The sequence below is a fragment of the Oratosquilla oratoria genome, chromosome 12, assembly GCF_046742065.1.
Source record: "Oratosquilla oratoria isolate Oo_2021 chromosome 12, ASM4674206v1, whole genome shotgun sequence".
NCBI lineage: Eukaryota > Metazoa > Arthropoda > Malacostraca > Stomatopoda > Squillidae > Oratosquilla > Oratosquilla oratoria.
The window spans coordinates 31,414,394-31,441,816 of record NC_134788.1 but is presented as its reverse complement, the minus strand read 5'-3'; the positions used below and the strand labels follow the sequence as shown (position 1 = coordinate 31,441,816).

General features: G+C 37.2%; 1 protein-coding gene across 3 annotated transcripts; it reads right to left on the bottom strand.

Annotated features, from left to right (window-relative positions):
• Positions 1-184: 184 nt before the first annotated feature.
• LOC143031234 (uncharacterized) lies at positions 185-10,649 on the bottom strand. 3 transcript variants are annotated; one of them, XM_076194815.1, is made up of 2 exons: positions 10,574-10,649; positions 185-3,509 (listed from the first exon to the last, which is right to left on the bottom strand). In XM_076194815.1, exon 2 carries the CDS (start codon positions 2,700-2,702, stop codon positions 1,377-1,379), a length of 1,326 nt encoding a protein of 441 aa, XP_076050930.1. In that variant the 5' UTR covers positions 2,703-3,509; positions 10,574-10,649; the 3' UTR covers positions 185-1,376. The 3 variants fall into 3 exon arrangements, with proteins under 3 accessions (XP_076050930.1, XP_076050929.1, XP_076050931.1); XM_076194814.1 differs by having other exon boundaries at positions 10,416-10,644; XM_076194816.1 differs by having other exon boundaries at positions 10,579-10,644.
• Between the last annotated feature and the right edge of the window lie 16,774 nt (positions 10,650-27,423).

The following is a 27,423-nucleotide window of genomic DNA, read 5'->3' as shown; positions in this document are numbered from 1 at the left end:
CAAAGACTTACTGTATCATAATTTCTAACTTCCAATTTTTGTTTTGGCTATTTCTTAGTGTTGCACTTTTATCTTAGCCTTATTCTATTCCAACGCTCTTTTAGTAGCCTTTTTTTCATCAGTATCTTCTTTCATGTTATTCTTCACCAGTAGGTCTCAGCAGGAAATTAAAAAAAAAAAAAAATTCTAAATAGCCATAATGGTAGCTGTACCTCATACATTTTTTTTTTCAATCAAATTCTATATATATATATACAAACGAGTTTTTCCCCTGGTAAGGGCAAATGAGCCCTTGATATATGTAAATAGAATTGATCACTTTCATTTCTCACCAAATGCCTGGTAGAGTAATCCCTGTCAGCTAGTGGGCCTCGTCCCAATTTTTCTTCATTCCTCTCCATTTTGATATCTTTCCTTTTCTTCCACCACTTCCAGATCTTCACCTCTTCTTACACATTGTCAATCCATCTCTTTCTGGGTCTACCAATTGGCCTTCTTGTGTTTGGCTTTGATGTCTTGGCAGTCCCTCTTGGTCCATTTTCATTACATGTCCGTACCACTCAAGTCTGTTTCTATGATTTCTGTAATATCTGTTATTTTAAATTTCTCCCATATTTGCATATTTCTAATTCTGTCCCTTTTTGTCACCCTTTTATACTTCTAAGCACTTTCATCTCCACTGCTCCTATTTTTTTTACTTCAATTTAGTTGTAAGTAACCATGCTTCTGATCCTCATATTGGTCAAAGTTTTGTATTATACATTACAATTTTGCATTTCACCTGCATATTTTTGTCCTTAAGTAGTGCACCAAAATTTTGGTTAAATTTGTTGATTCTGTTCATAGTTTCAATTTCTTGTCTGTTCTCCTTGTCCATCTTGACTCCCACATATATAGAATATGTGACCTGCCTCAGCCTTATATTTCTAATACTCATATTTAGTTGTTTATTTTCTCTACTGATGTTCAATACTTCTGTTTAAGTGACATTACTTTTCATCCCCTTTTCAGTCATCACAATATGCCATATGAAGTATTCAGTTATCAGACTATGAGGATTATTAAATTTAAGGGGGTGGGGAAGTTATAACATGCTTCTTGATTTGTCATTTGACTGAAAACTAGTGGTGTCAAGTACAGTACAAATGATCTCAAAAATATATGTGATATTATGGAATTACACATTTCCATTTCAAATGTCATTGATAGATTCTTAAAATCACATCTGTCTTTTGTTTTGAATTCATTATCATGAAATTATAGCTTTTTTTTGTAATTAAAACATTTCAATTTCATCTTGAAGACCTTGTGTGCACACATTTTTCCCCCTCTGTGCACTAGTTGTAAAATGTGTATGCGCACACATGCACAAAACTTTAGAGGGAACATTTTTCATCATACATGTCACATTGGAATGGCTCCTTTTCAGTGTGAGTCACCATGTGATGATTGAGAGACCTTTTCTTTGTGAAAGGCGAATCGCACAAGTCACACTGGAAAAGTTTCTCTCCTGTGTGGGTCCTCATATGTTTTTTGATATTACCTTTATCTGAGGAAGCATAATCACAAATATCACACTGGAAAGGCTTCTCTCCTGTGTGGATCATCATATGCCTTTTGAGAGTACTCTTTTGTGCAAAAGTAGAATCACACAGGTCACATTGGAAAGGCTTCTCTCCTGTGTGGGTCATCATATGCTCTTTGAGAGTACTCTTTTCTATGAAAGCAGAATCACACAGGTCACATTGGAAAGGCTTCTCTCCTGTGTGGGTCCTAATATGTTTTTTGAGACTACTGCTTTCTGAGAAAGCAGAATCACACTGGTCACATTGGAAAGGCTTCTCTCCTGTGTGGGTCCTCATATGCCTTATGAGGGTACTCTTTTGTGTGAAAGCAGAATCACAAAGGTCACACTGGAAAGGCTTCTCTCCTGTGTGGTTCATTATATGTTTTTTGAGACCACCCTTTTCTGAGAAAGCACAATCACAAAGATCACACTGGAAAGGCTTCTCTCCTGTGTGGGTCCTTATATGCCGTGTCAGACTGCTCTTTCCTGAGAAAGCAGAATCACAAAGGCCACACTGGAAAGGCTTTTCTCCTGTGTGGGTCATCATATGATCTTTAAGAGTACTCTTTTTTGTAAAAGCAGAATCACACAGGTCACACTGGAAAGGCTTCTCTCCTGTGTGGGTCATCATATGATCTTTGAGAGTACTCTTTTGTGTGAAAGCAGAATCACACAGGTCACACTGGAAAGGCTTCTCTCCTGTATGGGTCCTCATATGTTCTTTGATATTACCTTTTTTTGAGGAAGTATAATCACAAATATCACACTGGAAAGGTTTCTCTCCTGTGTGGGTCATCATATGCTTTTTGAGATTACTCTTTTGTGTAAAAGCAGAATCACACAGATCACATGGGAAAGGCTTCTCTCCTGTGTGGGTTATCATATGCTTTTTGAGAACACTGCTTTGTGAGAAAGCAGAATCACATTGATCACACTGGAAAGGCTTCTCTCCTGTGTGGGTCCTTATATGCAGTGCCAGACTGCCCTTTCTTGAGAAAGCAGATTCACAAAGGCCACACTGGAAAGGCTTCTCTCCTGTGTGGGTCATCATATGCTCTTTGAGACCACTCTTTTGTGTGAAAGCAGAATCACAGAGGTCACATTGGAAAGGCTTCTCTCCTGTGTGGTTCATCATATGCTCTTTGAGACCACTCTTTTGTGAGAAAGCAGGATCACACAGGTCACAATAGAAAGGCTTCTCTCCTGTGTGGGTCCTCCTCAAATGCTGTCTGAGATCAATCTTTTATGAGAAAGCAGAATCACAAAAGTCACACTGGAAAGGCTTCTCTCCTGTGTAGATTATCATGTGAACTCTGATATAATGCTTTCGAAAGCAAACTTTTTTGCACAAGCCACACTGGAATGACTTCTCCTTTGTGTGGGTCCTTATATGCTTTGAGGGTACTCTTATATGTGAAAGCACAATCACAAAGGTCACACTGGAAGGGATTTTCTCCTGTGTGGGTCCTCAAATGCTGTCAGAGATAAACCTTTTGTGAGAAAACAGAATCACAAAGGTCACAATGGAAAGGCTTCTCTCCTGTGAGGATCATCATATGAGCTCTAAGTTCATACTTTCATAAATAAACTTTATTGCACAGGCCACACTGGAATGGCTTCTCTTCTGTGTGGCCATGTCAGACTACCCTTTTGTGTGAAAGCAGAATCACAAAGGTCACACTTTAAAGCTTCTCTCCTGTGTGGATCATTGTGTGATCTTTGAGATGACTATTGTGCCATTTGAGATCACTCTATTATGAGAAAGTAGAATCACACAGATCACACTGGAAAGGCTTGTTTTCAGTGTGGGTCATCCTGCGATATCTAAATTGACTTGTCATATAGCTGTGCCTCAGATATCACACCAGATTCTCTTCATTGTACAATACACATGGAATCTGCAGTTAGCTCTTCCAAAGAAATGGTGATAGTTACCCTCATCCTGAAAAGAAAATGTAATCATAAGATTGACATACAACTCTTTGAAAATGTGTAATACACTGTAAAAGGAGTGTTGATGTTTTGTATACAAACCATTTCATACTAGAGTTCCCTTATACCTAATCAGACTGTTTGTACATTCCATCACCTAATATAAAATAGGTAGAAACACTAACAGATATGGTGCTATAATATATTCCATACTACTTTTTCATTAGAAACGTGTTGAAAATTGTCCAAGAGATGCATACATACTCAACGCACCACGACCAGAAGGACTCAAGTTTTGCTCCAGCTTTCTTCATCACATCACAAGATTTGGAAGTGGGGAATGGCCCAGCTGGCTACAGCAGTCATAATTAACAACACCATAACAATCCCAGTCTTGGCTCATAAGACCTAAAACATTATGGGACCTACTTAGGAAGGTTTATTCATCTCACTTACTCAAATAAGAGATGCAAGTCATGACTGTGATGCAGTGTCCACGTGTTCACCTAGCTGAGAAAGCATCTCTGATAAGTTGTGCTCATGTTTTGTGCTTATTCTTCATCTATTTTATCAAATTTCTTTTTTATAACCATGAATCCTAATAAAGCGAGTGGAAAGAACAGGGCTGAGAAAGAGAGGATGATGACCATTGAATTAAAGTGTGAAATTATAGAAAAACGTGAGTGTGGTGTGCGAGTAATGAACTTGGAGAGGCAGTACAGTACGAGTGTAGTGCCTCTATGATATGTACTGTACTAAAGCAGAAGGAGTCGATAAAGGCCTATAACGCAACCAAGGGCGTTAAAATAATTTCTATACCCTGGACCTCTGTCCTTGAAAAGATGGAAAACCTGCTGTTGGTGTGGCTACCGGAGAAGCAGCTTGCAGGAGATACTGTAATGGAGGCTATTGTCTGTGAGAAGGCAAAAGCCATTTACACTGATTTGCTGCAGCAGATCCAAGGCACTTGAGCTGACGAGGCACTGGAAGAGTGGTATAAAGCCAGTCGGGGTCAGTTCGACAATTTTAGAAAGAGGATCAGCATTTACTCTGTCGTCAGGCATGGTGAGGCAGCAAGTTCGGATGCAAAGGTAGATAAGGTGTAATGCAAACTTTTGGCAAACTGATAGTAACCCAAGGATACACCCCCAAAGCAAGTCTTCAACTGTGACGAGACAAGACTCTGCTGAAAGATGATGCTGAAGAGGACTTACATAATGGCAGAGAAGATGCCAAGCCACAAACAAACCCATGAAGGATAGGTTGACTCTTGCAAAATGCACCAATGCAAGTGGTGACTGCAAGATCAAGCCGCTCTTGTGTATCATTAAGAAAACCCCAGAGCCTTTAAGTCACATAAGATTATAAAAGAAAAACTGCAGGTTATGTGGAGGGCAAACCCAATGGCATGGGCCACCAGGCAATTCTTTGTGGAGTGGGTAAACCTGATCTTTGGTCCTTCCGTTAAGAAGTACAGTATCTCCAGGAAAATAACCTACCCATGCAACCCCTTCTTGTCCTTGACAATGCTCCTGCTCACCCACTGAACCTGGAAGACAACATCCTCGAAGAGTTCAAGTTTTTTAAGGTTGTCTACCTTCCACCCAACACCACCCCTATCCTGCAGCCCATAGATTAGCAGGTGATTTCTAATTTCAAAAAGCTCTACACCAAACATTTGTTCCACTGTTGTTTTGATGTCATGGAGAACACAAACCTCACCCTTCAAGAGTTCTGGAAGGACCACTACAACATTGTGATATGCCTCAACATTATTGATATGGCTTGGCAGTGTTACAACGACAACTTTGACCTCTGCATGGAAGAAGCTGTGGCCTGCGGTTGTGACCGAATGGGACTTTGAAGGATTCCAGCTTGAACCTGAAGTGCCAGTGGGGGAGACTGTGGGCCTGGCCTGGAGGTGGATGAAAGAGATTTGAAAGACCTCATTGAGGAACACGCCAAGGAACTGACAATGGCGGAGTTAAAGGAACTACAGCAGCAGCAGCAGCATACAAAAGTTTTGAGTGAAATTGATTCAGAGGAAAAGCCACAGAAGAAGAATGTTATCCCAACAATTGAGATAAAGGAAATGTCGGGAATATGGGAGAGACTTTCACAGTTCATTGAAAGGAAGCATCCAGAAAAAGTTGCAACCAGTCATGCATCAGAGCTATTTAACCCATTAAACTCCGATGACAAGATGTCTTGTCATTTGGTCAAATAAAACAAAAAATCATAATAAAACAACAAAATGTTTGATGATCAAACAGCACCAGAAAAATATGACGTCGTCAGTCCTCCTCGAGGAGGACTGACGTCATATTTTTCTGGTGCTGTTTGATCATCAAACATTTTGTTGTTTTATTATGATTTTTTGTTTTATTTGACCAAATGACAAGACATCTTGTCATCGGAGTTTAATGGGTTAATGATACTTGGCTAACTCGTTTCCAAAACATTCTGGAAGGGAGGAGACAACAATCTTCCTTGGACAGATTTTTCTTGAAACAGCCTGCAGGTGTATATGAGAAAAGCATAGCAAAAAAGGCAAAAACCAGTGGAGAAAATAAAGTTAAGCAAAAGTAAAAAAGATACTGTATTGTAGCAATTAAGTTCAGGGATAAAGTGTAGTATTAAATGTAGTAAGTACAGTAAGTGAATGAAAGTGACTGAAAGAGCATGAAACAAAATGCCTCTAACCTCCTCCACTACTCTCCTCTGCCTCTTTACCTCTACAAGTAGAAATCTAACGCTAGCTCAAGTCGTCCAATACCCAAGGTACCATTTACTTCTTTACATTGTCTTTTATAATGTGTTAATTTTACTTTTGTTATATTTCTATAAAATATTATAAATATTTTTTCTTATTTAAAGACACGTTAAAAAAAAGGGGGGGTGGCATTCTGGGCGCTGGAATAGATTAATGGCATTTCAATTAATTTCAATGAGGAAAATTGATTTGATAAACAAGCAAATTGAGGTACAAGCTCAGTCATGGAAGAAATTAAGCTCATAAATCATGCAATATATATATATATATATGTATATATGTATATATATATATATATATGTTTGCTCTTAAATTCTTGTATGGTTTTTGCACACACTATTGTTGCATCCAATTTGTTCCAGACATCCACCACTGTGTAGAAAACTAAATCTTTTTTCAGATCTCTTCTATAACTATTCTTTTTGAGTTTCTTTTCATGTCCTCTTGTATTTCTTTTATTCCTTTTCAATAAGTCTTCTCTGCCAAGGACTTCCACACCTCTCATGATTCTGTAAATGGCAAGTAGATCTCCTCTTTCTCTTCTTTGTTCCAGGGTTTGTAGTTCCAGTTTAGCCAATCTTTGTTCATATGTCAATTTTGATAGTGTTGGTGCCAACTTTGTCATTGCTCTTTGGATTCTAATTTCTTTATATCTTTTTTTGTGCTAGGTGTCTATAGTGTTGCAGTGTACTCCAATCTTGGTCTTATCAGTATGACTAGTATTTTCTTTACCATTACTTTATCCAGGTAATTAAAGGCCACCTTTATTGATCTTAGTAAATTGTGGGTTTCTCCGACTATTTTGTTAATATGCTTGTCTGTTGACATGTCTTTGTTGATAATTACTCCTAGGTCCTTTTCAGAACTAACTTTTTACTTCTTTTGTACCAATCTTATATTGTCCTGATATTCATTTTTTACTTTTTCAAAACGCCATTATACATTTCTTGATGTTGAAGTTCACGTCCCACTTTGGGCTCCATTCCCAGACTTTGTCCAGGTCTCTCTGTAGTGATTCAGTCTTTTTCTGTGCGTACTTTCTTTAGAAGTTTTGTGTCATCTGCAAAGAAATTCATATAACATTCTACATCTTCATCCATGTCATTTATATATATATATATATATATATATGTAGCAAACACTATCAGAGCTAATACAGAACCTTGTGGGATCGATCAAATAATTCTAACTGTCATCCCTGGATTCGAACCGGGCTTGTGAATTCTCACAGAATTATTTGATCGACATCACCATCACTGGTGATTCTATTCAGGTATGACGACAATAAGTCCATGAAGGAAACATACCAATCTTATCCACTAGCTAAGAAGCCCTGGTTCTCTGTAAAATAATAAGTATGGACACCAGTTAGCACTTGACTTAGTTCCTTGGGAAGTAGATTAACTTCCAGGTTGGAGAAATTCATAGGGTCAGTAGCTCAGTCGGTAAGGCGATGGCAATAAGAATTCATGAGCCCAGTTTGAATCCGGGGATGACAGTTGGAATTATTTGATGTATATATATATATATATATATATATATAAGTATATACATATATATAAGTATATACATATATATATTATATACATATATCTACATATATATATATACACATATATATATATGTATTTACCTAGTTGTATTTACCTAGTTGTATTTTACGGGAAGGGGAGCTATGCTCGTGGGGTCCCGTCTTCATATCTCATTTTATCTAAACTATTTTTAAATTCATGTATTGTTTTTGCACACACCACTTTCTCATCTAACTTGTTCCAACTGTTTATTACTCTGTGAGGAAAGCTGTTCTTTTTCAAGTCTCTTCTATAGCTGTCTTTTTTTATTTTATTTCCGTGTCCTCTTGTATTTCTGTTATCCCATTTTATCAGATTCTCTCTATCAGTAATTTCTATGCCTTTCATGATTCTGTAAATAGCTATCAAATCTCCTCTCTCTCTTCTTTGCTCTAGTGTCTGTAGTTCAAGTTTTTCTAGTCTCTCTTCATATGATAGTTTTGAGAGCGTTGGTGCCAGTTTTGTAATTGCTCTTTGTATTCTTTCAAGTTTTTTTTATACATTTTTTTGTACTTGGTGACCATATCGTTGCTGCATATTCCAATCTTGGTCTTATCAGGGTGATTAGAATTTTCTTCACCATTTCTTTATCCAGGTATGTAAATGCAACTTTGATTGTTCTTATTAAATCATAAGTTTCTCCAAAAATCTTATTTATATGTTTCTCAGGTGACATATTATTCATAACAATGACTCCCAGGTCCTTCTCATTTTCTACTTTTTTTATTCCTTCTTCTCCCAATTTATATGCTCCTGTTATTCTGTTTTTGCTTTTTCCAAATTCCATTATACTACACTTTTTTGTATTGAACTCCATCTCCCACTTCCTACTCCATTCCTGTACTATATTTAGATCTCTCTGTAGTGTGTGTGTGTGTGTGTGTGTGTGAGTATGCACATGTATTCTTTTGGTTGTAATTTTTTGTGTCTGAATGTTTTCAGAATGTGTTGGAAAAGTGTTTAATCAAATCTAAAAGTGTTTAAAGAGTGTGGGTAGAAATTTTAAAGTTTAGATTTTAAAACCTAATGTTTTTGGGAATTCTCTCTACATTGCAGATTTTCACTTATTGCACCCAGTCTTAGATTGAAATTGATGGAGGATGATTGCAAATAACAGAATATGCTTGGTTTAATGGAATTATGCTATTGTGAGGTTTCCGGGATATTCCTCTAATTGTTTTAAACTTCCATTAAATCTGGCTTCCACTTGAGACTTGTTAAATCAGGCTTCTACTGTATTACAATTTGAAAGGAGATTTGAGCAATTCTGGGTCAACCAAGAGACTAAAAATAATTTTGTGGAAAGTCTTATTCTAGTTGACACACTTGGTCAAGGTCAATCGTGGGAGGACACAGAGGACCCAAATCAGAGGCTTGACCTACCTAAGCTGGAAGTGATCTGGGCATATAGGTCATACGACCTAAATACAGATTATATAAAGAAAGGTATAACTTCTCAAGCTATGATTCAATGACTTGTAATTAATACAACATGGATTTGTGCAGTGAACATCAAGAGACAGATAGGGAATTGATGACAACAATAAGGAAAAGACAGTTGCGATTCTTAGGACATATAATGAGGAAGGAAGGGTTGGAAGAGGTGGTGATGATGGGAATGGTGGAGGGAAGGAGAGCAAGAGGAAAGCAGAGGGAGAAGTATATGGACGGGCTGATGAGGGCGACGGGAAAACAACTCAAACCAGCACAGATGTTACATGTAACTAGGGACCGTGAATGGTGGCGCTCCATGGTTGCCGAAGTCGAAGAGGATATGGCACGACGGTAAGGTAAGGTATATCATAATCAGTGCACAGTGAATTCAGAGAGAACTTCATCAATTCTTGACTTTCATCCTGTGGAAGACAAGACGGAGCTCCATCACCTAACAGAAGTATAGGAACAATGAAAGTACACATGATGCACATGTTGATAAATATGAAGATACTTCCCAGTCTAATTGTTTTTATGCATTGCTACCAACATTAGAATTAATTTGCAATACTTATATATGGTATTCAAAATCCTCAGTGATAAGAGCTGGTCAATTATAGAGGTAAGAATTGCAGCTGTGAGGCATGACTTGAACTAACCGAGCCTAACCCCTTGGTTCACCAATCTCATTCTTATTTTTTTTATAACCACTATAGTTTGGTGTAATTATATATGGAGTTCAAAATGCTCACAATAATAAGAACTCGCCGATGATATAGGTAACTGCAATTGTGAGACTGATAAACATCTTGATAAACACCCATACATACATTTACCACTGCCCAGAATGCCAAATACACATTCATTCCATCAAAATTCCAAGCACATTGACTCCAAATTCCTTGCTTTGAAATTTTTTAGGGTAAAGGCTTGAATATTCATTGATTTTTTGCTTCTTACATCTGCATCTTTATTCTTGTAGTTTTGCAGACCTATGCTAGGGGTTGCCATTAGAAATTTAGCACTGCTTTGTGGCATTAGATTCCCATAAAATAGTCAATTCACCTTCTAATAATGTAGAAAAAGAGGAGTTAATGCAGTCCGACTGCTGAGACCCCGATGTAATAGTAAGACCCACCTTTGGAATGAGGTTCGTCTTTTTCTGCCAATTCCTCGGATGCCAAAATTACGAAAAACCTAATTATTAGACTTAATGCGTTCTGCCTTTTGCTTTGACGGCAAAATTGTAATGTAGCAAGTGTCAAATGCGAACACATAACTCATGCACTAAATTACCTTACCACTATATGACTGCACGGTTACGAAAACAAGTTGTACAAATATCTGAGTGCATCTCCAGGCTTAATTAACGGTCTATGGCATCAATCGTCATATGTAAACAAACATGACATTAGGGCGTAGGTTTTTCTATTTTGTATATATTTTTCTATTTCTACTTTCTATTCTGTGTTTTAGTTTTTAGATTTTTATACCATATATCTTTTCATTTGTATTCCATATTTTATCTCTTATACTCTCCATGTTCTACTTTGCTATTTCTATTACACACACACAAGTTAGATGAGAAAGTGGTGTGTGCAAAAGCAATACATGAATTTAAAAATAGTTTAGATAAAATGAGATACAACTAGGTAAACACACACACACACACACACACACACACACACACACACACACACATATATATATATAGATATATATATATATATATATATGTATATATATATATATATATATATATATATATATATATATATATATATATGTATACACACAACACACACACACACACACACATACACACTCGGTGGCGGATTGGTAAAGCACTGGCCTCACAAGCCAGAGAACCGGGGTTCGATTCCCCGGCCGGGCTGAGATAAGTTGGGTTTGTCTCCTTTCACGTGTAACCCCTGTTCACCTAGCAGTGATTAGGTACGGGACGTTAGTCAAGGAGTTGTGACCTTGCTGTCCCGGTGTGTGGTGTGTGAGTGGTCTCAGACCTACCCAGAGATCGGCAAATAATGAGCTCTGAGCTCACTGCCGTAGGGTGGTGTCTGGCTGTCTCGACAGAGACTGCAGCAGATCCGAGGTGAATACACACAACTGATAGAGAGACTCTGATAAAATGGGATGACAGAAATACAAGAGGACATGGAAAGAAAATAAAAAAAGACAGCTATAGAAGAGACCTGAAAAAAACAGCTTTCCTCACAGAGTAATAGACAGTTGGAACAAGTTAGATGAGAAAGTGGTGTGTGCAAAAACAATACATGAATTTAAAAATAGTTTAGATAAAATGAGATAGGAAGACGGGACACCACGATCATAGCTCCCCTTCCCGTAAAATACAACTAGGTAAATACAACTAGGTAAATACACACACACACACACACACACACACACACACACACACACACACACACACACACACACAAACACACACACACACACACACACACACACACACACACACACACACACACACACACACACACACACACACAAATGAGAATGACCTGGGAGTCATTGTTATGAATAATATGTCACTTGAGAAACATATAAATAGGATTTTTGGAGGAACTTATAATTTAATAAGAACAATCAAAGTAGAATTTACATACCTGGATGAAGAAATGGTGAAGAAAATTCTAATCACTCTGATAAGACCAAGATTGGAATATGCAGCAACGATATGGTCACCAAGTACAAAAAAAATGTATAAAAAAAACTTGAAAGAATACAAAGAGCAATTACAAAATTGGCACCAACACTCTCAAAACTATCATATGAAGAGAGACTAGCAAAACTTGAACTACATACACTAGAGCAAAGAAGAGAGAGAGGAGATTTGATAGCTATTTACAGAATCATGAAAGGCATAGAAATTACTGATAGAGAGAATCTGATAAAATGGGATGATAGAAATACAAGAGGACACGGAAAGAAAATCAAGAAAGATAGCTATAGAAGAGATGTGAAAAAGAACAGCTTTCCTCACAGAGTAATAGACAGTTGGAACAAGTTAGATGAGAAAGTGGTGTGTGCAAAAACAATACATGAATTTAGAAATAGTTTAGATAAAATGAGATATGAAGACGGGACACCACGAGCATAGCTCCCCTTCCCGTAAAATACAACTAGATAAATACAACTAGGTAAATACACACACACACACACACACACACACACACACACACACACACACACACACACACACACACACACACACACACACACACACACTTTCAACGAACGGACGGCTTGACGAACGCTCTGAAGAAAAGTGCAGATTGAGGATACCAACGCAAAGAGAAGTGCCTTTTTGTATTTGCAGGGGGGGGGGAATTGCTCGTGAGGTAGTGGGAAAGTAAGGAAAGAGGAGAGGGGGAGGGATTACTGGGGAAATGGAAGGTAATGAGGATGTGGAGGACTTGGCCCAGGCAGACGGGCGGAAGGTCAACATGAAACGACCACCGGATGACGAAATGGCAAATAAAAATGTAAAGACTAGAAGTATAGAGAGGAGAAATACAGTAGAAAGTGACGAGAATATGTTCCAGGGATTTAAAGAGGGTGGGGGGGACACAACCCCCCCCAGACTGATAAGACTAGAGGAGAGAGTTGATAAGGTGATCGAGGACTTGGAACGTAAGTTAGGTAATGTAGGCTCCATTCTCCAAAGAATTGAAAGATTGGAACAACTAGAGAAGGCTAACAGAAACTTAACTGAAGAAGTAGAGGACCTAAAAAGACAGTTAGGAAATGTAAAGGAGGAGAATGAGAAATTGAAGAAGAATAGTAATGAAAACAGTGAGAAAATAGCTACAGAAGCTAAAAATTGGAGAATAACTCAAGAAGGGAATAAGGTTTCATTCACTGACATAGTCAAACAGCAATTGAAAGAACATAATGAAGACTCAGTTATTAAAGTGATGAGACAGAAGGAGAATATAGTAAGAGAATTAGCTGACAATAAGAAATGTATAATTATATTAGGAATGGAAGAGAAACATAACCCAGATAGAACCGCAAGAATCAAGGAGGAAAATGAAAGGGTAAGCAGTTTATTAAAATTAGTCCAGGAAGATGAACTAGAAATTATAAAGGAAATTGAGGAAAAATTCAGACTCGGAAAATATAGTACAGATAAGACCAGACCAATTAAGATTAAATTCAGGTCACAAACAACGGCAGAGAAAATTCTATCCAAGACAGGGAAACTAGCAACAAATGATCAATATAAAAAGGTATGGATAAAAAGAGAAATGAATAAGGAGGAAAGAGAGGCAGAAAAGCAGAAAAGAATTGAAGCTAAGGCAAAAAACGAGGAAAGAACGGAGTCAGAGAAAGAGAGATTCTATTGGAGAGTAGTGAACATGAAAATAAAGCAGTTCGACATACTAAAGAAAAACATAAGGGAAACAGAGAACACAATGGAAGTGGCAGAAAACTAAGAGTGTCTTACACAAATATAGATGGATTGATAACAGGATTGAATGAACTGAATGATTATTTGAAAGAAAAAGAACCGGACATAATGGGAATTGTAGAAACAAAATTAAAAGGCCCACTACCACCCAACAGTGTAGGACATGATACATACAATTATTGGATTAGAAACAGAGAGAAAAAACAAGGGGGTGGAGTTATGTTCCTGACAAAGAAGGATATAAACGTGAAAGGTGTCATATATGGAAAGAATACAGTAGAGATGATTATGATAGAAGTGGAAGACCGAGATAAGAAGAGCAGAAAATTTGTGATCAACTATGTGCCTCCGAAAACAGCCTCATGGGAGGAGAATGAACATAAAAGTATGTTAGAGGACACAAAGATAGCATTAACTAAAATAATGGAAGACGGAGGAAGAATAGTTATGATGGGCGACTTTAATTGCAAAGAAATCTGCTGGGAAGAAATGACAGTAAAGAGTGGTGATGACTCATGGGGAAATGCTCTACTTGAGATGATTACTGACCATTCAATGACACAATGGATACAAGAGAACACTAGGTATAGAAATGAAGAAGAACCATCGAGGCTAGACTTAATAATTACATCTGAACCTAGAATAGTGGACAAGATTGAATATAAAACACCAATAGGTAAAAGTGACCACATATTGATTGAACTGGAACTTAATGAAGAAAAATATATGAAAAGAAATGAACAATATAGAAAAGGAAGAATGATGTATGAAAAAACAAACTTTGATAAAATAAGAGAATTCTTCCAACAAGAAAACTGGGAAGAAATATACAAAGAAGAAACATCAGTGGAAGAGAAATGGAATATTTTGACAAAAATTTACAAAGAAGGAGTGGAAAAGTATGTCCCAAGACAAAAACAAGAAAAAGAATATGTAAAATGCTGGTACAACAAAAGTTGTAGGGAGTTAAAAGACAAAAGAGACAAAGCCTGGACCGGATGGAAAAAAGACAGAAGACCTGAAAAATGGAAAATATATACTGGTTATAGAAATGAATATGTACAAAAGTGCAGAGAGGAAAAAAGAAAATATGAAAAAGATGTTATAGAAAAGTGTAAAGATCAACCAAAACTATTCTACAGATTTGTAAACAATAAACTGAAAAACAAACAAGACTTGGAGAAATTAAGACAAGGGGGAGTTGAATACACTGAGGAAATGGAAATGGCAGAAATTATGAACAAACATTTTAAATCAGTGTTTACAAGGGAAAATATACAACCTGAAGAGATTGAGTGGAAGGAAAAAGTCCCCCCTATGGAAGAAATAGAAGTAACGAAGAATGAAATATTGACACACTTGGGTAATTTTGATGTCAGAAAATCGCATGGGCCAGATGAAATAGCAAACTGGATTCTGAAAGAATGTAGGAATGAACTGGCAGACAAAATACATAGCATAATAAGCAGTTCCTTAAAAGAAGGAAAAGTTCCAGAAGATTGGAAAAAAGCAAATATAGTACCTATATATAAAGGAGGAAATAAAGAAGAACCTACCAACTATAGACCAGTCTCTCTAACAAGTACAATAGCAAAAATATGTGAAAGAATTATCAAAAGTAGATGGGTAAAATACTTGGAAAAAAACAACGTACTAAATCCAAGGCAATTTGGATTCAGACAAGGACGATCATGCGTCACCAATTTAATATGTTTCTATTCAAGGCTAATAGATATAATACAAGAAAGAGATGGATGGGCTGATTGTGCATTTCTAGACCTAAAAAAAGCTTTTGACAAAGTACCACATAAGAAGTTGCTTAAGAAATTAGAATATGAAGGAGGAATACAAGGTAAATTGCTAAATTGGATGGAAGACTTTTTGCAAGAAAGAAAAATGCGAGTAGTGATAAGAGATCAGCACTCAAAATGGAATGAAGTAATAAGCGGTGTCCCGCAGGGAACAGTTCTGGCCCCAATAATGTTTGCTATATATATTAATGATATGGATGAAGGAATTGAAAGCTATATGAGCTTCTTTGCAGATGATGCAAAATTACTGAAAAGAGTGAAAACTGAAGAAGATTGTGAATCACTACAGAGAGATCTAAATAAAGTACAAGAATGGAGTAGGAAGTGGGAGATGGAGTTCAATACAAAAAAGTGTAGTATAATGGAATTTGGAAAAAGCAAAAACAGAATAACAGGATCATATAATTTGGGAGAAGAAGGAATAAAAAGAGTAGAAAATGAGAGGGACCTGGGAGTCATTGTTATGAATAATATGTCACCTGAGAAACATATAAATAAGATTTTTGGAGAAACTTATAATTTAATAAGAACAATCAAAGTGGCATTTACATACCTGGATGAAGAAATGGTGAGGAAAATCCTAGTCACCCTGATAAGACCAAGATTGGGAATATGAAGCAACGATATGGTCACCAAGTACAAAAAAATGTATAAAAAAAACTTGAAAGAATACAAAGAGCAATTACTAAACTGGCACCAACACTCTCAAAACTATCATATGAAGAGAGACTACAAAAACTTAAACTACAGACACTAGAGCAAAGAAGAGAGAGAGGAGATTTGATAGCTATTTACAGAATCATGAAAGGCATAGAAATTACTGATAGAGAGAATCTGATAAAATGGGATGACAGAAATACAAGAGGACACGGAAAGAAAATAAAAAAAGACAACTATAGAAGAGATTTGAAAAAGAACAGCTTTCCTCACAGAGCAATAGACAGTTGAAACAAGTTAGATGAGAAAGTGGTGTGTGCAAAAACAATACATGAATTTAAAAATAGTTTAGATAAAATGAGATATGAAGACGGGACCCCACGAGCATAGCTCCCCTTCCCGTAAAATACAACTAGGTAAATACAACTAGGTAAATACACACACACACACACACTGGTGTGTGAGTGGTCTCAGACCTACCCAGAGATCGGCAAATAATGAGCTCTGAGCTCACTGCCGTAGGGTGGTGTCTGGCTGTCTCGACAGAGACTGCAGCAGATCCGAGGTGAATACACACACACACATACACACACACACACACACACACACACACACACACACACACACACACACACACACACACACACACACACACACACACACACACAAATGAGAATGACCTGGGAGTCATTGTTATGAATAATATGTCACTTGAGAAACATATAAATAGGATTTTTGGAGGAACTTATAACTTAATAAGAACAATCAAAGTGGCATTTACATACCTGGATGAAGAAATGCTGAAGAAAATTCTAATCACTCTGATAAGACCAAGATTGGAATATACGGCAACGATGTGGTCACCAAGTACAAAAAAAGTATAAAAAAAAAACTTGAAAGAATACAAAGAGCAATTACAAAATTGGCACCAACACTCTCAAAACTATCATATGAAGAGAGACTAGCAAAATTTGAACTACAGACACTAGAGCAAAGAAGAGAGGAGATTTGATAGCTATATACAGAATCATGAAAGGCATAGAAATTATTGATAGGGAGGATCTAATAAAATGGAATGATAGAAATACAAGAGGACACGGAAAAAATCAAGAAAGACAGCTATAGAAGAGATGTGAAAAAGAACAGCTTTCCTCACAGAGTAATAGACAGTTGGAACAAGTTAGATGATAAAGTGGTGTACGCAAAAACAATTACATGAATTTAAAAACAATTTAGATAAAATGAGATATGAAGACGGGACACCACGAGCATGGCTCCCCTTCCCGTAAAATACAACTAGGTAAATACACACACACACACACACACACACACATACACACACAAAAACACACACACACACACCACACACACACACACACACACACACACACACACACATATATATATATATATATATATATATATACATATATACTTATACACATATACTATATATATACATACACATATATATACATATACATACATATACATACATAAATATATATATATATATATATATATATATACATATATATATTTATATATACAAGCCCACCGGCTTCGCCGGCCAGGCTCCGCCTGGGGGCTTGGCCTGCGGCGCTGCTCGCTTCGCTTCCGGGCGCTTCGCGCCCTGGGGCTTCGCCCCTGTTTTAACCCTTTAATATGCTTAGGACATTAAAAGATTGAATAAGTTATACGCTTTTTATTTACTGAAAACATCATTCTCGAATACATTTTCTCTTCGGGGAAAGCAGACAAACCTCATCCTCTTCCGAAGGCTGTTCTTCTTGGTCAACCTCTTCTTTCTCTTCTTCAGGTTCCCGCTTTCTCTTTGGGGATCTGCTCGCCTCGGAGCCCTTTTCATCATCGTCATCGGATGACTCGTCAGTCATATTAGTCATATGTTCCTCTATCATCTTCTTTATTTTCGACAATAGATCTTCACTTGCTCCTTTCTTGTTGCTGGAAACCTCCTTCACATCATCCTCCCCGTACCAATCCGGCATAATCATCTTGACCCAATCGTCTTCTGAGATCTTGTGGATATCTTCTGGGATGTTGTTAGTCCTTTCAGACTCGTCGGCCTCCTCAGGAATGAGTGAAGCAGCAACTAAAGCCTCTTCTGTGGGACCTTCCTCATCCTCTTCTCCCACATGGGCTTCAAACAATTCTTTATATACCACATTTACAGCAGGACGGCGTCTAACGTCATTTCCTACCTTGCGCCAGCCCGTATAATACACCAAAGCATCCCAATTTGTTACCCTAGAACAGGCTACATACAACTGTCCGTGTGCGAAGCACTGTACCGAGTCCAGCAACAGTCCACAACGATCAAAAGTTTGTCCCTGACTCTTGTTGATAGTCATGATATATATATGATATATATATATATTGCTGCTAACCACAGGGAAAAAAACGGAAAAGAAAACTAGAATTCCCAAGCGCTTTCGTGATATTTCACATCTTCAGGGGATTACAACAAAGAAAATTGTCACATAGGTATATAAGAGGTAATGCAATAAACTGGGAAAGGAACGGACATAACACATGGAGAAAATGTCACAAACATTGAACACTTACAATTAAATCATTTTTGTAATGATTTAATTTGATTACAAATTTTATCATTGATAAAATTATCTAATTTAAACAAACCATAGCTAATATTAATATTAGATCCTTCAGAATTTTTTTATATCATGCAACTTTCAATGATATTTCTTTTTGCAAATGAATCACAATTTATGATGGTAGAGGCATTGGTCCAATCGATACGATGATCAAAATCTCTCATATGGATAAACAGCGCACTAGACTCTTGTGCTGTTTTTACACTGTACTTGTGTTGCTTGACACACACACAATGAAATCTGTTTTAAAGGGAGAAGACGAATTAATCAGACGTTTTTCCACCATTACGCCTTCTCTACCTTATATGTATGGTCTCATAAAGACACACAAACCTGGAAACCCTATAAGACCAATTATTAGCTCAGTAAAATCCATCTCATATAATTTATCAAAATGGTTAGTATCCTTACTCAGTCCGTTGGTTGGCACAATTTCAAATTCTAACATAAAGAATAATGTTGATTTAGTTCATAAACTTAAGAGTTTAAATATTAATTATAATTTCAAGCTTGTCAGTTTTGATATAACTAGTTTATTTAAAAAAAAATTCCAATAGATGATTTAATTGTCTTTCTCACCGAATTTTTGGACAAAATCCCACTTCCATTGCCTTCAGCTAAAATCATTGAACTTATTAAGCTTTGTATTAAAGATTGTAAATTCGAATTTAATGGTCAATTTTATGCTCAGGAATTCGGAATGGCTATGGGTAATCCGCTATCCCCAGTCCTTAGCAATCTCTATATGGAATTTTTTGAAAATAAACTATTAAGTGAAATTTTGCCACCAAATGTGACTTGGTATAGGTACGTTGACGATGTTCTTTGCCTGTGGCCCAATTCTGAGGATTTAAATACATTTTTGCAATCTCTGAATAATTTAGTTCCCTCTATTAATTTCACTGTTGAACTAGAAAATAATGGTAAGTTGCCCTTTTTGGATTGCCTTGTTCATAGGAATGGTAATAATTTTAAGTTCAGTGTTTATAGGAAGCCGACAAATGTTTTGTCTTATATTCACTATTACTCGTCTCACCAGGATAAAGTAAAATATTCTGTCTTTTCTTCTATGTTTTTACGTGCTCTTCGTATTTGCAGCCCTGAGTTTATTGATGGGGAATTTGAGTACATTGTTAATGTTGGTCTTGGATTAAAATACCCCAAAAGATTTTTAGACCGCGCTCTCGCTTTAGCGAAAAAAAACTTTTTATAGTGTTCAAACATCCCCCCCCTTCGACTATAAGAATCTTTTGATTTTACCTTTTAGTAACAATCTTGCTCAAGTTCCCCATATTCTTAAAACATGGAATATTAAAGTTGTGTTTAATAATCCAAATACTTTTAAGAAGTTAATAATCAAAAATTCACCTAATGACTCAGTTGGTTGCATATACAGGATCCCTTGCAGAGATTGTGAAGGGTATTATCTTGGACAAACAGGCAAAGAACTCGCAACTAGGGTCAAGCAACACAAGTACAGTGTAAAAACAGCACAAGAGTCTAGTGCGCTGTTTATCCATATGAGAGATTTTGATCATCGTATCGATTGGACCAATGCCTCTTCCATCATAAATTGTGATTCATTTGCAAAAAGAAATATCATTGAAAGTTGCATGATAAAAAATTCTTAAGGATCTAATATTAATATTTGCTATGGGTTGTGTAAATTAGATTATTTTATCATTGACAAATTGTGTAATCAAATTAATTCATTACAAAATTGATTTAATTGTAAGTGTTCAATGTTTGTGACATTTTCTCCATGTGTTATGTCCGTTCCTTTCCCAGTTTATTGTATTACCTCTTATATACCTATGTGACAATTTTCTTTGTTGTAATTCCCTGAAGATGTGAAATATCACGAAAGTGCTTGGGAATTCTAGTTTTCTTTTCCGTTTTTTCCCTGTGGTTATCAGCAATCGTTTGGATCACGTGGTGTTGTGATCTTTTTGCATATGTGTGTATATATATGTATATACATATATATATGCATATATATATATATATTTATATATATATATGCAGAGTCCACACGGAGTCCGAGCGCTTTCGTGTTATATTCACATTATCACTGATATATTCACATTATCACTTTTCTGTACTCCTTGATAACGTGAATATATCACAAAAGCGCTCGGACTCCTTATGTTTTTCCTCTTCCTAGTGGACTGTGCATATTTGTGATTCACGTGTGACTTATGAAATTTGTGCATATATATATACATATATATATATATATATATATATACATATATATAATGTATATATATATGTATATATATATATATATATATATATGTGTGTGTGTGTGTGTGTGTGTGTGTGTGTGTATGTATATATATATATATATATATGTATACATATATGTGCATATATATAATATATGTCACAACTTTGGGTTGTGACACACGGCCTCCTATTCATTTTCATTTTTTTTTTTTTTTTTTCCGTCTGCTTTCAAACCCCAGTTACCGCATACTTTCGCCCATGGGCCTAGCCGACGCAGGTTCCACTGCCTTTCGTATTCTTTCAGCCCTTTTCGGCCAGCAATTTCCTACACTCTTGGGAATCTCCGGAACTCTGACCTCTAATAACTACTACTTGATATTTTTCCTTCTCCTTATCCTCATTAACTATTGTGCCAATTTGACAATCAGTTACAGTGCCTTAACGAATTTGAGAGACTTCTAATTACTCAAGGAAACCCTCCCTCCTCCCTTCAGTTCCAAGTGTTTACGTATGCATACGTGCAAAGTCACGAATGTTTAATATTAAGTGTGGGATTCCACCATTTCTCAAGTTTACTGTTTCTTATTGCAGTTGTAAGTTGCTACTTTATGAAGAGAATTAGAAGTATTTCCTAACCGTTCGAATTAGGTCTAATGGTTATAACCCCCCCCTCTGCGCGCTTGCCATTTATTGTTTAGGCTAGTTTTAATTAGACTAGTTAGGATCATTTCTTACACGCTCGTGAATTGTGTCTACCCTCAAGGAACAATTAGAACTGTTTCAACTTCCACATAAACATTGTTCGTCGTTCCCTTCAAAACTATTAATTGGAAACGTAGAAGTATCGGCAACGATGGATGCCACGGTTAAGGCGGGCAGTTCGACCTGGCACGTCGCTGGGCACTGGGCAGTTACGATTGGGTTCACGGAGAGTGAGGTGTGACCCGCGAGTCCTCGGAAGGTCAAATTGTGCATCACTTTCTTGTAGAGTGGTCCCTGCGAATTCCATTCATCAATACGAACTGTTAATCACTGTCGAATCACAGCTGATTAATTATAAGTGATCAGTACCCGGAGAACTCGTGAATATCAATACCACGACATTCAGTGCCCGGAGAACCCATGAATACCTGTGCCACGACATTCAGTGACCAGGAACATGTCGCCGTAGTGTTAGCTACAGTGATTACTCAACTCAACTACCCAACTGTGTCGCAGTTAGAGGAATGCAGAATCGCCCCTTTCGGGACATCCTGACCGGAAAGGAAGTGGCAAAATTACTGGGAGAGGCCACCATCACCGACCTCAATTCCCGCCCCGAGGTGCTACACGTGAGGTTGATCAACTCCCGCCGACCACAAGGACAAAGGCCTTCCCACACCAGACGCGGAGCAGCGCCTAACTGAACCCACTCCCACAACCAGCAGAAGACGCTAAGTTAAGAGGATCTAGTGTTTAAGCTATTTAGATAGTAGAATAGCGAGCAGGATAGATAGGATACATAAGTGAAATTAGGTTACCTGTTCAACCACACTACTAAATGATGAGCAGCATGATTCCAGTGTTTGATTGTAGAATTAATTTGTTCATTAAACATCACATTAGGATGATATGTTTGATTAGCCTAGGACGATCTACTTAATGAGTTGTCCCCCCCCCCTATTTGACTTACGTACACGCACGCCGTGAAGTGAGCGCGCGTGGTCCCGGTCGGTGCTACATATCTCCTGGACTTCGGCTTCCCACTGTAGCTATCCATCCCCCTTCATCTCACCTAAGATAGGTATTTTCCAAGCCCCTCAACCTCCACCTTCCACTGTCCAAGGATTTTGTAACAATATATATATACATATATATATATATACATATATATATATATATATACATACAAACCCCCCGGCTGCGCCGGGCGGGTTGGCCTACTGCGCTGCGCGCCCTGGGCTACGCCCCTTTTTAGGAAAATAAAATATCAAAATCATATTGCTTTTTATTTCTTGTCAACATCTAGCTGTTCTCGCAAGTCATCTATATAGGCGATTTGTGCTGGTGTTAAATTTCCGTTCAAAACACCCTTTTTATATATATATATATTTTTCCTTTAAATAATAACTTTTTTTTTTTACTTGCTTTTCTTGTTTCAAAACTTTGCGAATTGTTAAAGCTTTTGCTTTGGCCTCTCTCCGTTCCTTTCTAGCCTCCTTCTTCATTCGTTCTTCTTCTTCTTCTTCTAGTTCTTCTTCTTCTTCTTCTTCTTCTTCTTTTTCTTCTTCTTCTTCTTCTTCTTCTTCTTCTTCTTCTTCTTTGAGTTCTTCTTCTTCAAGTTCATCTTCTTCGAGTTTTTCTTCTTCGAGTTCTTCGAGTTCTTCAAGTTCTTCTTCTTCTTCGAGTTCTTCTTCGAGTTGTTCTTCTTCGAATTCTTCTTCGAGTTCTTCTTCGAGTTCTTCTTCGAGTCCTTCGAGTTGTTGTTGTTCTTCTTCTTCTTCTTCTTCTTCTTCGAGTTCTTCTTCTTCTTCGAGTTCTTCTTCTTCTTCTAGTTCTTCTTCTTCTTCGAGTTCTTCTTCTAGTTCTTCTTCTTCTTCTTCTTCTTCTTCTTCTTCTTCTTCTTCTTCTTCGAGTTCTTCTTCTTCTTCTTCTTCTTCTTCTTCTTCTTCTTCTTCGAGTTCTTCTTCGAGTTCTTCTTCTTCTTCGAGTTCTTCGAGTTCTTTTTCGAGTTCTTCGAGTTCTTCTTCGAGTTCTTCGAGTTCTTCTTCGAGTTCTTCTTCGAGTTCTTCTTTTTCGAGTTCTTCTTCTTCGAGTTTTTCTTCTTCTTCTTCTTCGAGTTCTTCTTTTTCGAGTTCTTCTTCGAGTTCTTCTTCGAGTTCTTTTTCGAGTTCTTCTTATTCTTCTAGTTCTTCGAGTTTTTCGAGTTCTTCGAGTTCTACTTCTTCTTCTTCGAGTTCTTCTTCTTCCTCTTCTTCGAGTTCTTCGAGTTCTTCTTCTTCGAGTTCTTCTTCTTCTTCTTCTTCTTCGAGTTCTTCCTCTTCTTCTTCGATTTCTTCCTCTTCTTCTTCGATTTCTTCGAGTTCTTCTTCTTCACCGTAGTTGGCGGTGTAACCGATTTACCCCCAAACGCCTCTCGCCTCAGGAATAAGAAATAATTGTAACAGAATATTTTTATTTAGTATATGATATATATATATATATACATATATATATATATATATATATACACACATCTATATATATACATCTATATATATGTATATATATATTATATATATATGTATATATATATACATATATATATATATACATATATATACATATATCTATATTTCATATTCCTATGCCTATTTTGTATTTGAATTTATACATTTCTATTTCTGTTTTACATATATGCATGTAATTTTATACCATGTTCATCATTATCGTACAGTTTGTACGATACTTTTCTGTAGTTTGTACGATTTGTACAATAATTTTCGATGTTTATTAGTTGTACGATAATATTGTGTTCAGAATCTGGCAACCCTGGCGGGCTACCCTTCCCCAGGGGTACCAACTGCGCGCACCTTTTGATCCCACCTCGAAGGTACCAACTGCGCGCCCTCGTCTGTACCACATTCAAACCGCCCCCCCCCCCTTGATCCCGAGGTTAACCTATTCTTCGTCTGCTTCGTCTCCTACTTCGTAGTCTTCAACCATCGTGGAGGATGCCTGTCGCGCTGGGGTCTCCGGGCTGTTGCTCCCTCATTCACCACCACGTCGTGACTCTTCCTCATTTTCTCCGTCACTCACCGCACGACGACGACGATCCAAGGCATGTCGCGGCACTCCCTCGACAGAGATGTTGTTCCGCGAATTTACCTCCGCACAGCAAAACGAACTATGAAATTAAGGTTGCCAGACAAGCGAGATCTAATCCAAAGTTTTTTTTTTTTTCCATCTCTACAGAACAAAAAATAAGGAAAGGATAGGCCCAATTGAAAATGACAAAAACGTCATGATAGAATCGGTGGAAAAAAAATAATGAGGCGTTAAACAAATGTTTTCCCTCCGTGTTTACTAAGAGGACAAGGTACCTGGATGCGATCCGATTTTCAGTGGGGATGTAGAAAGTAGAAGTAAGGTAGAAGTAGTCAAGCAGATTGAGACTTAAAACTACAAAATCTCCGGGTCCAGTCGAAAATTTTCCGAGAGTGATTAAAGAGAATAAATTTGAAATTTGCGACCAGTTAACAGAAATATTTGATAAGTTGGTAGACACTGGTTTTGTGCCTGTTGCTTGGGGGGCTGGCAAACGTTGTTCCTGGTTTCAAAAAGGGAGATAAATAGTCTACATGCAACTACAGGCCAATCAGTTTGACATCAGTTGTAGGTAAAATGCTTGAATCAATAAAAGTTAATAGACTCGGAGAACATATCGACACGTAATTTTTATTCGTGACACACAGCATGGTTTCTCCAAGGGTAAGTTATGTTGAGTACTCTTATATCCTTTTACACTAGTATAAAGTGTCAGATAACAATGAGAGTTACAATGTTATTTACCTTGACTTTAGCAAAGCGTTCGGCACTAGAGGTTACCATGGCATAGGAAGAAAAATGTTAGAATGGATTAGAGCTTGGATCAGTGACAGAAAACAGCGGATCACCATAAATAGTGTAAAAGTCCAGGTGGGGGACTGTTTCTAGTGGGGTACCCCAGGGCTTGGTTTTGGGTCCCTTATTGTTCGTTATGTACATAAACGACTTGGACAATGGGATTACTAGTGATATTAAGTTTGCGGACGACACTTAAATAGGACTCAAACTTAGGTCAGGAGACGACGCCGAGATTCTGCAGGACCTTAACAAATTGTTCACATAGTCGGTGAAATGGCAAATAAACTTCAATATCTCAGAGTGCAGCGTGTTAAACGTAGGGCTATATAATCCCGAAAATAGATGTAACTTAGATAACACGTTTTTAGAGAAACCCGAGTGCGAGAGAGACTTGGGAGTTCTAGTGAGTCCTGATCTTAAATCCGGGAAAAGTGCATTAGCGCTAGGAATAACGCAAAGCATTAGGTTTCATCGCTAGGGCGGTTACGAATAGAAGTGCAGAGGTAATTATCAAACTCTATCTAGTTAGACCTTGATTATGCTGTACAGTTTTAGTCTCCGTCTGATAGGATGGACATCAGTTCACTAGAATCAGTACAGAGGAGAATGACCAAAATGATACATCAGCTCAGAAATTTACCTTACGAAGAGAGGCTTAGGCACCTTAGCTTACACTCTTTGAAAAGATGCAGAGTGCAGGGTGATCTAATAGAGGTGTTTAAGTGGATCAAAGGCTTTAACAAAGGGTGATATGGTCATCATAGTAAGACAACAGGGTAGGAATTGCAGTAATGGATTTAAACTGGAAAAGTTTATGTTTAAGAAGGAAATAGGCAAGAATTGGTTTACTAATAGGGTGGTCAACAAATGGATTAGACTTAGTAACCATGTCGTGAGTGCTGAAACTATCAGTTGTTTTAAGAAACGGTTAGATAACTTTATGGATGGGGATGACAGGTGGTAATGGACATGGAACTGCCTGATGTAGGCCTCATGGTTTCTTGCAGTCACCTTCATTCATATGTTCACAACACAAAGTGCATGAAATTCACCATTTCTGGTTTTAGCAATAAATTCGAATTTGTTGGTCCATTCATGGTTTAATGTTGTCCTTAACACAATTCAATGTACACTTCAACACAAGGTGCACAGCTACACACATAAACATGTTTTATAATTTTACAGTATTTATGCAAAGGCGTGACAGTGGCAGACATGAAATACTATATTCACAATAGGGTGTGAAACCTTCCTCCTTAAAACTGATACCTCAAAAGTATCAGCAAGGATACTTTTGTGGCCAGGAACATGTTTTATTTCTAATTTAAATGTTTTCATAAATACCACCTGTGAAGGTGTACTGAAATTTCCTGGTGTACAACTTTTTGTCATTGCAAGTCACTACAAACCAGTTAAGCAAATGCACACCATTTCAAGTTGTGTATTGTTACCTCCACCAAGGAAGTTTTGTTTTTGCCAGCACTTGTTGGTTTGTCTATTAGCAACTTTACTCAGATTTTGATGAAATTTTGTGGAAAGGCAGGTCCTAGGCCAAGAAACAAGTTATTAAATTTTGAGGCAGATATGGATATGTTTACACATTCAATTTTCCCCTGTATCTTTAATATTCTAACCTGGCAATTATAGATTGCATACAAATTTCATATTCTTTATTAAAAGTGGCCCAAGCTGTCATAATGTGGGCAAAGTGAAAATTTTCAATATGTCCCTAAAGTTTGTAGAGGTATGCACTGAGTGCTATCTAGTTTAAGATTTTAT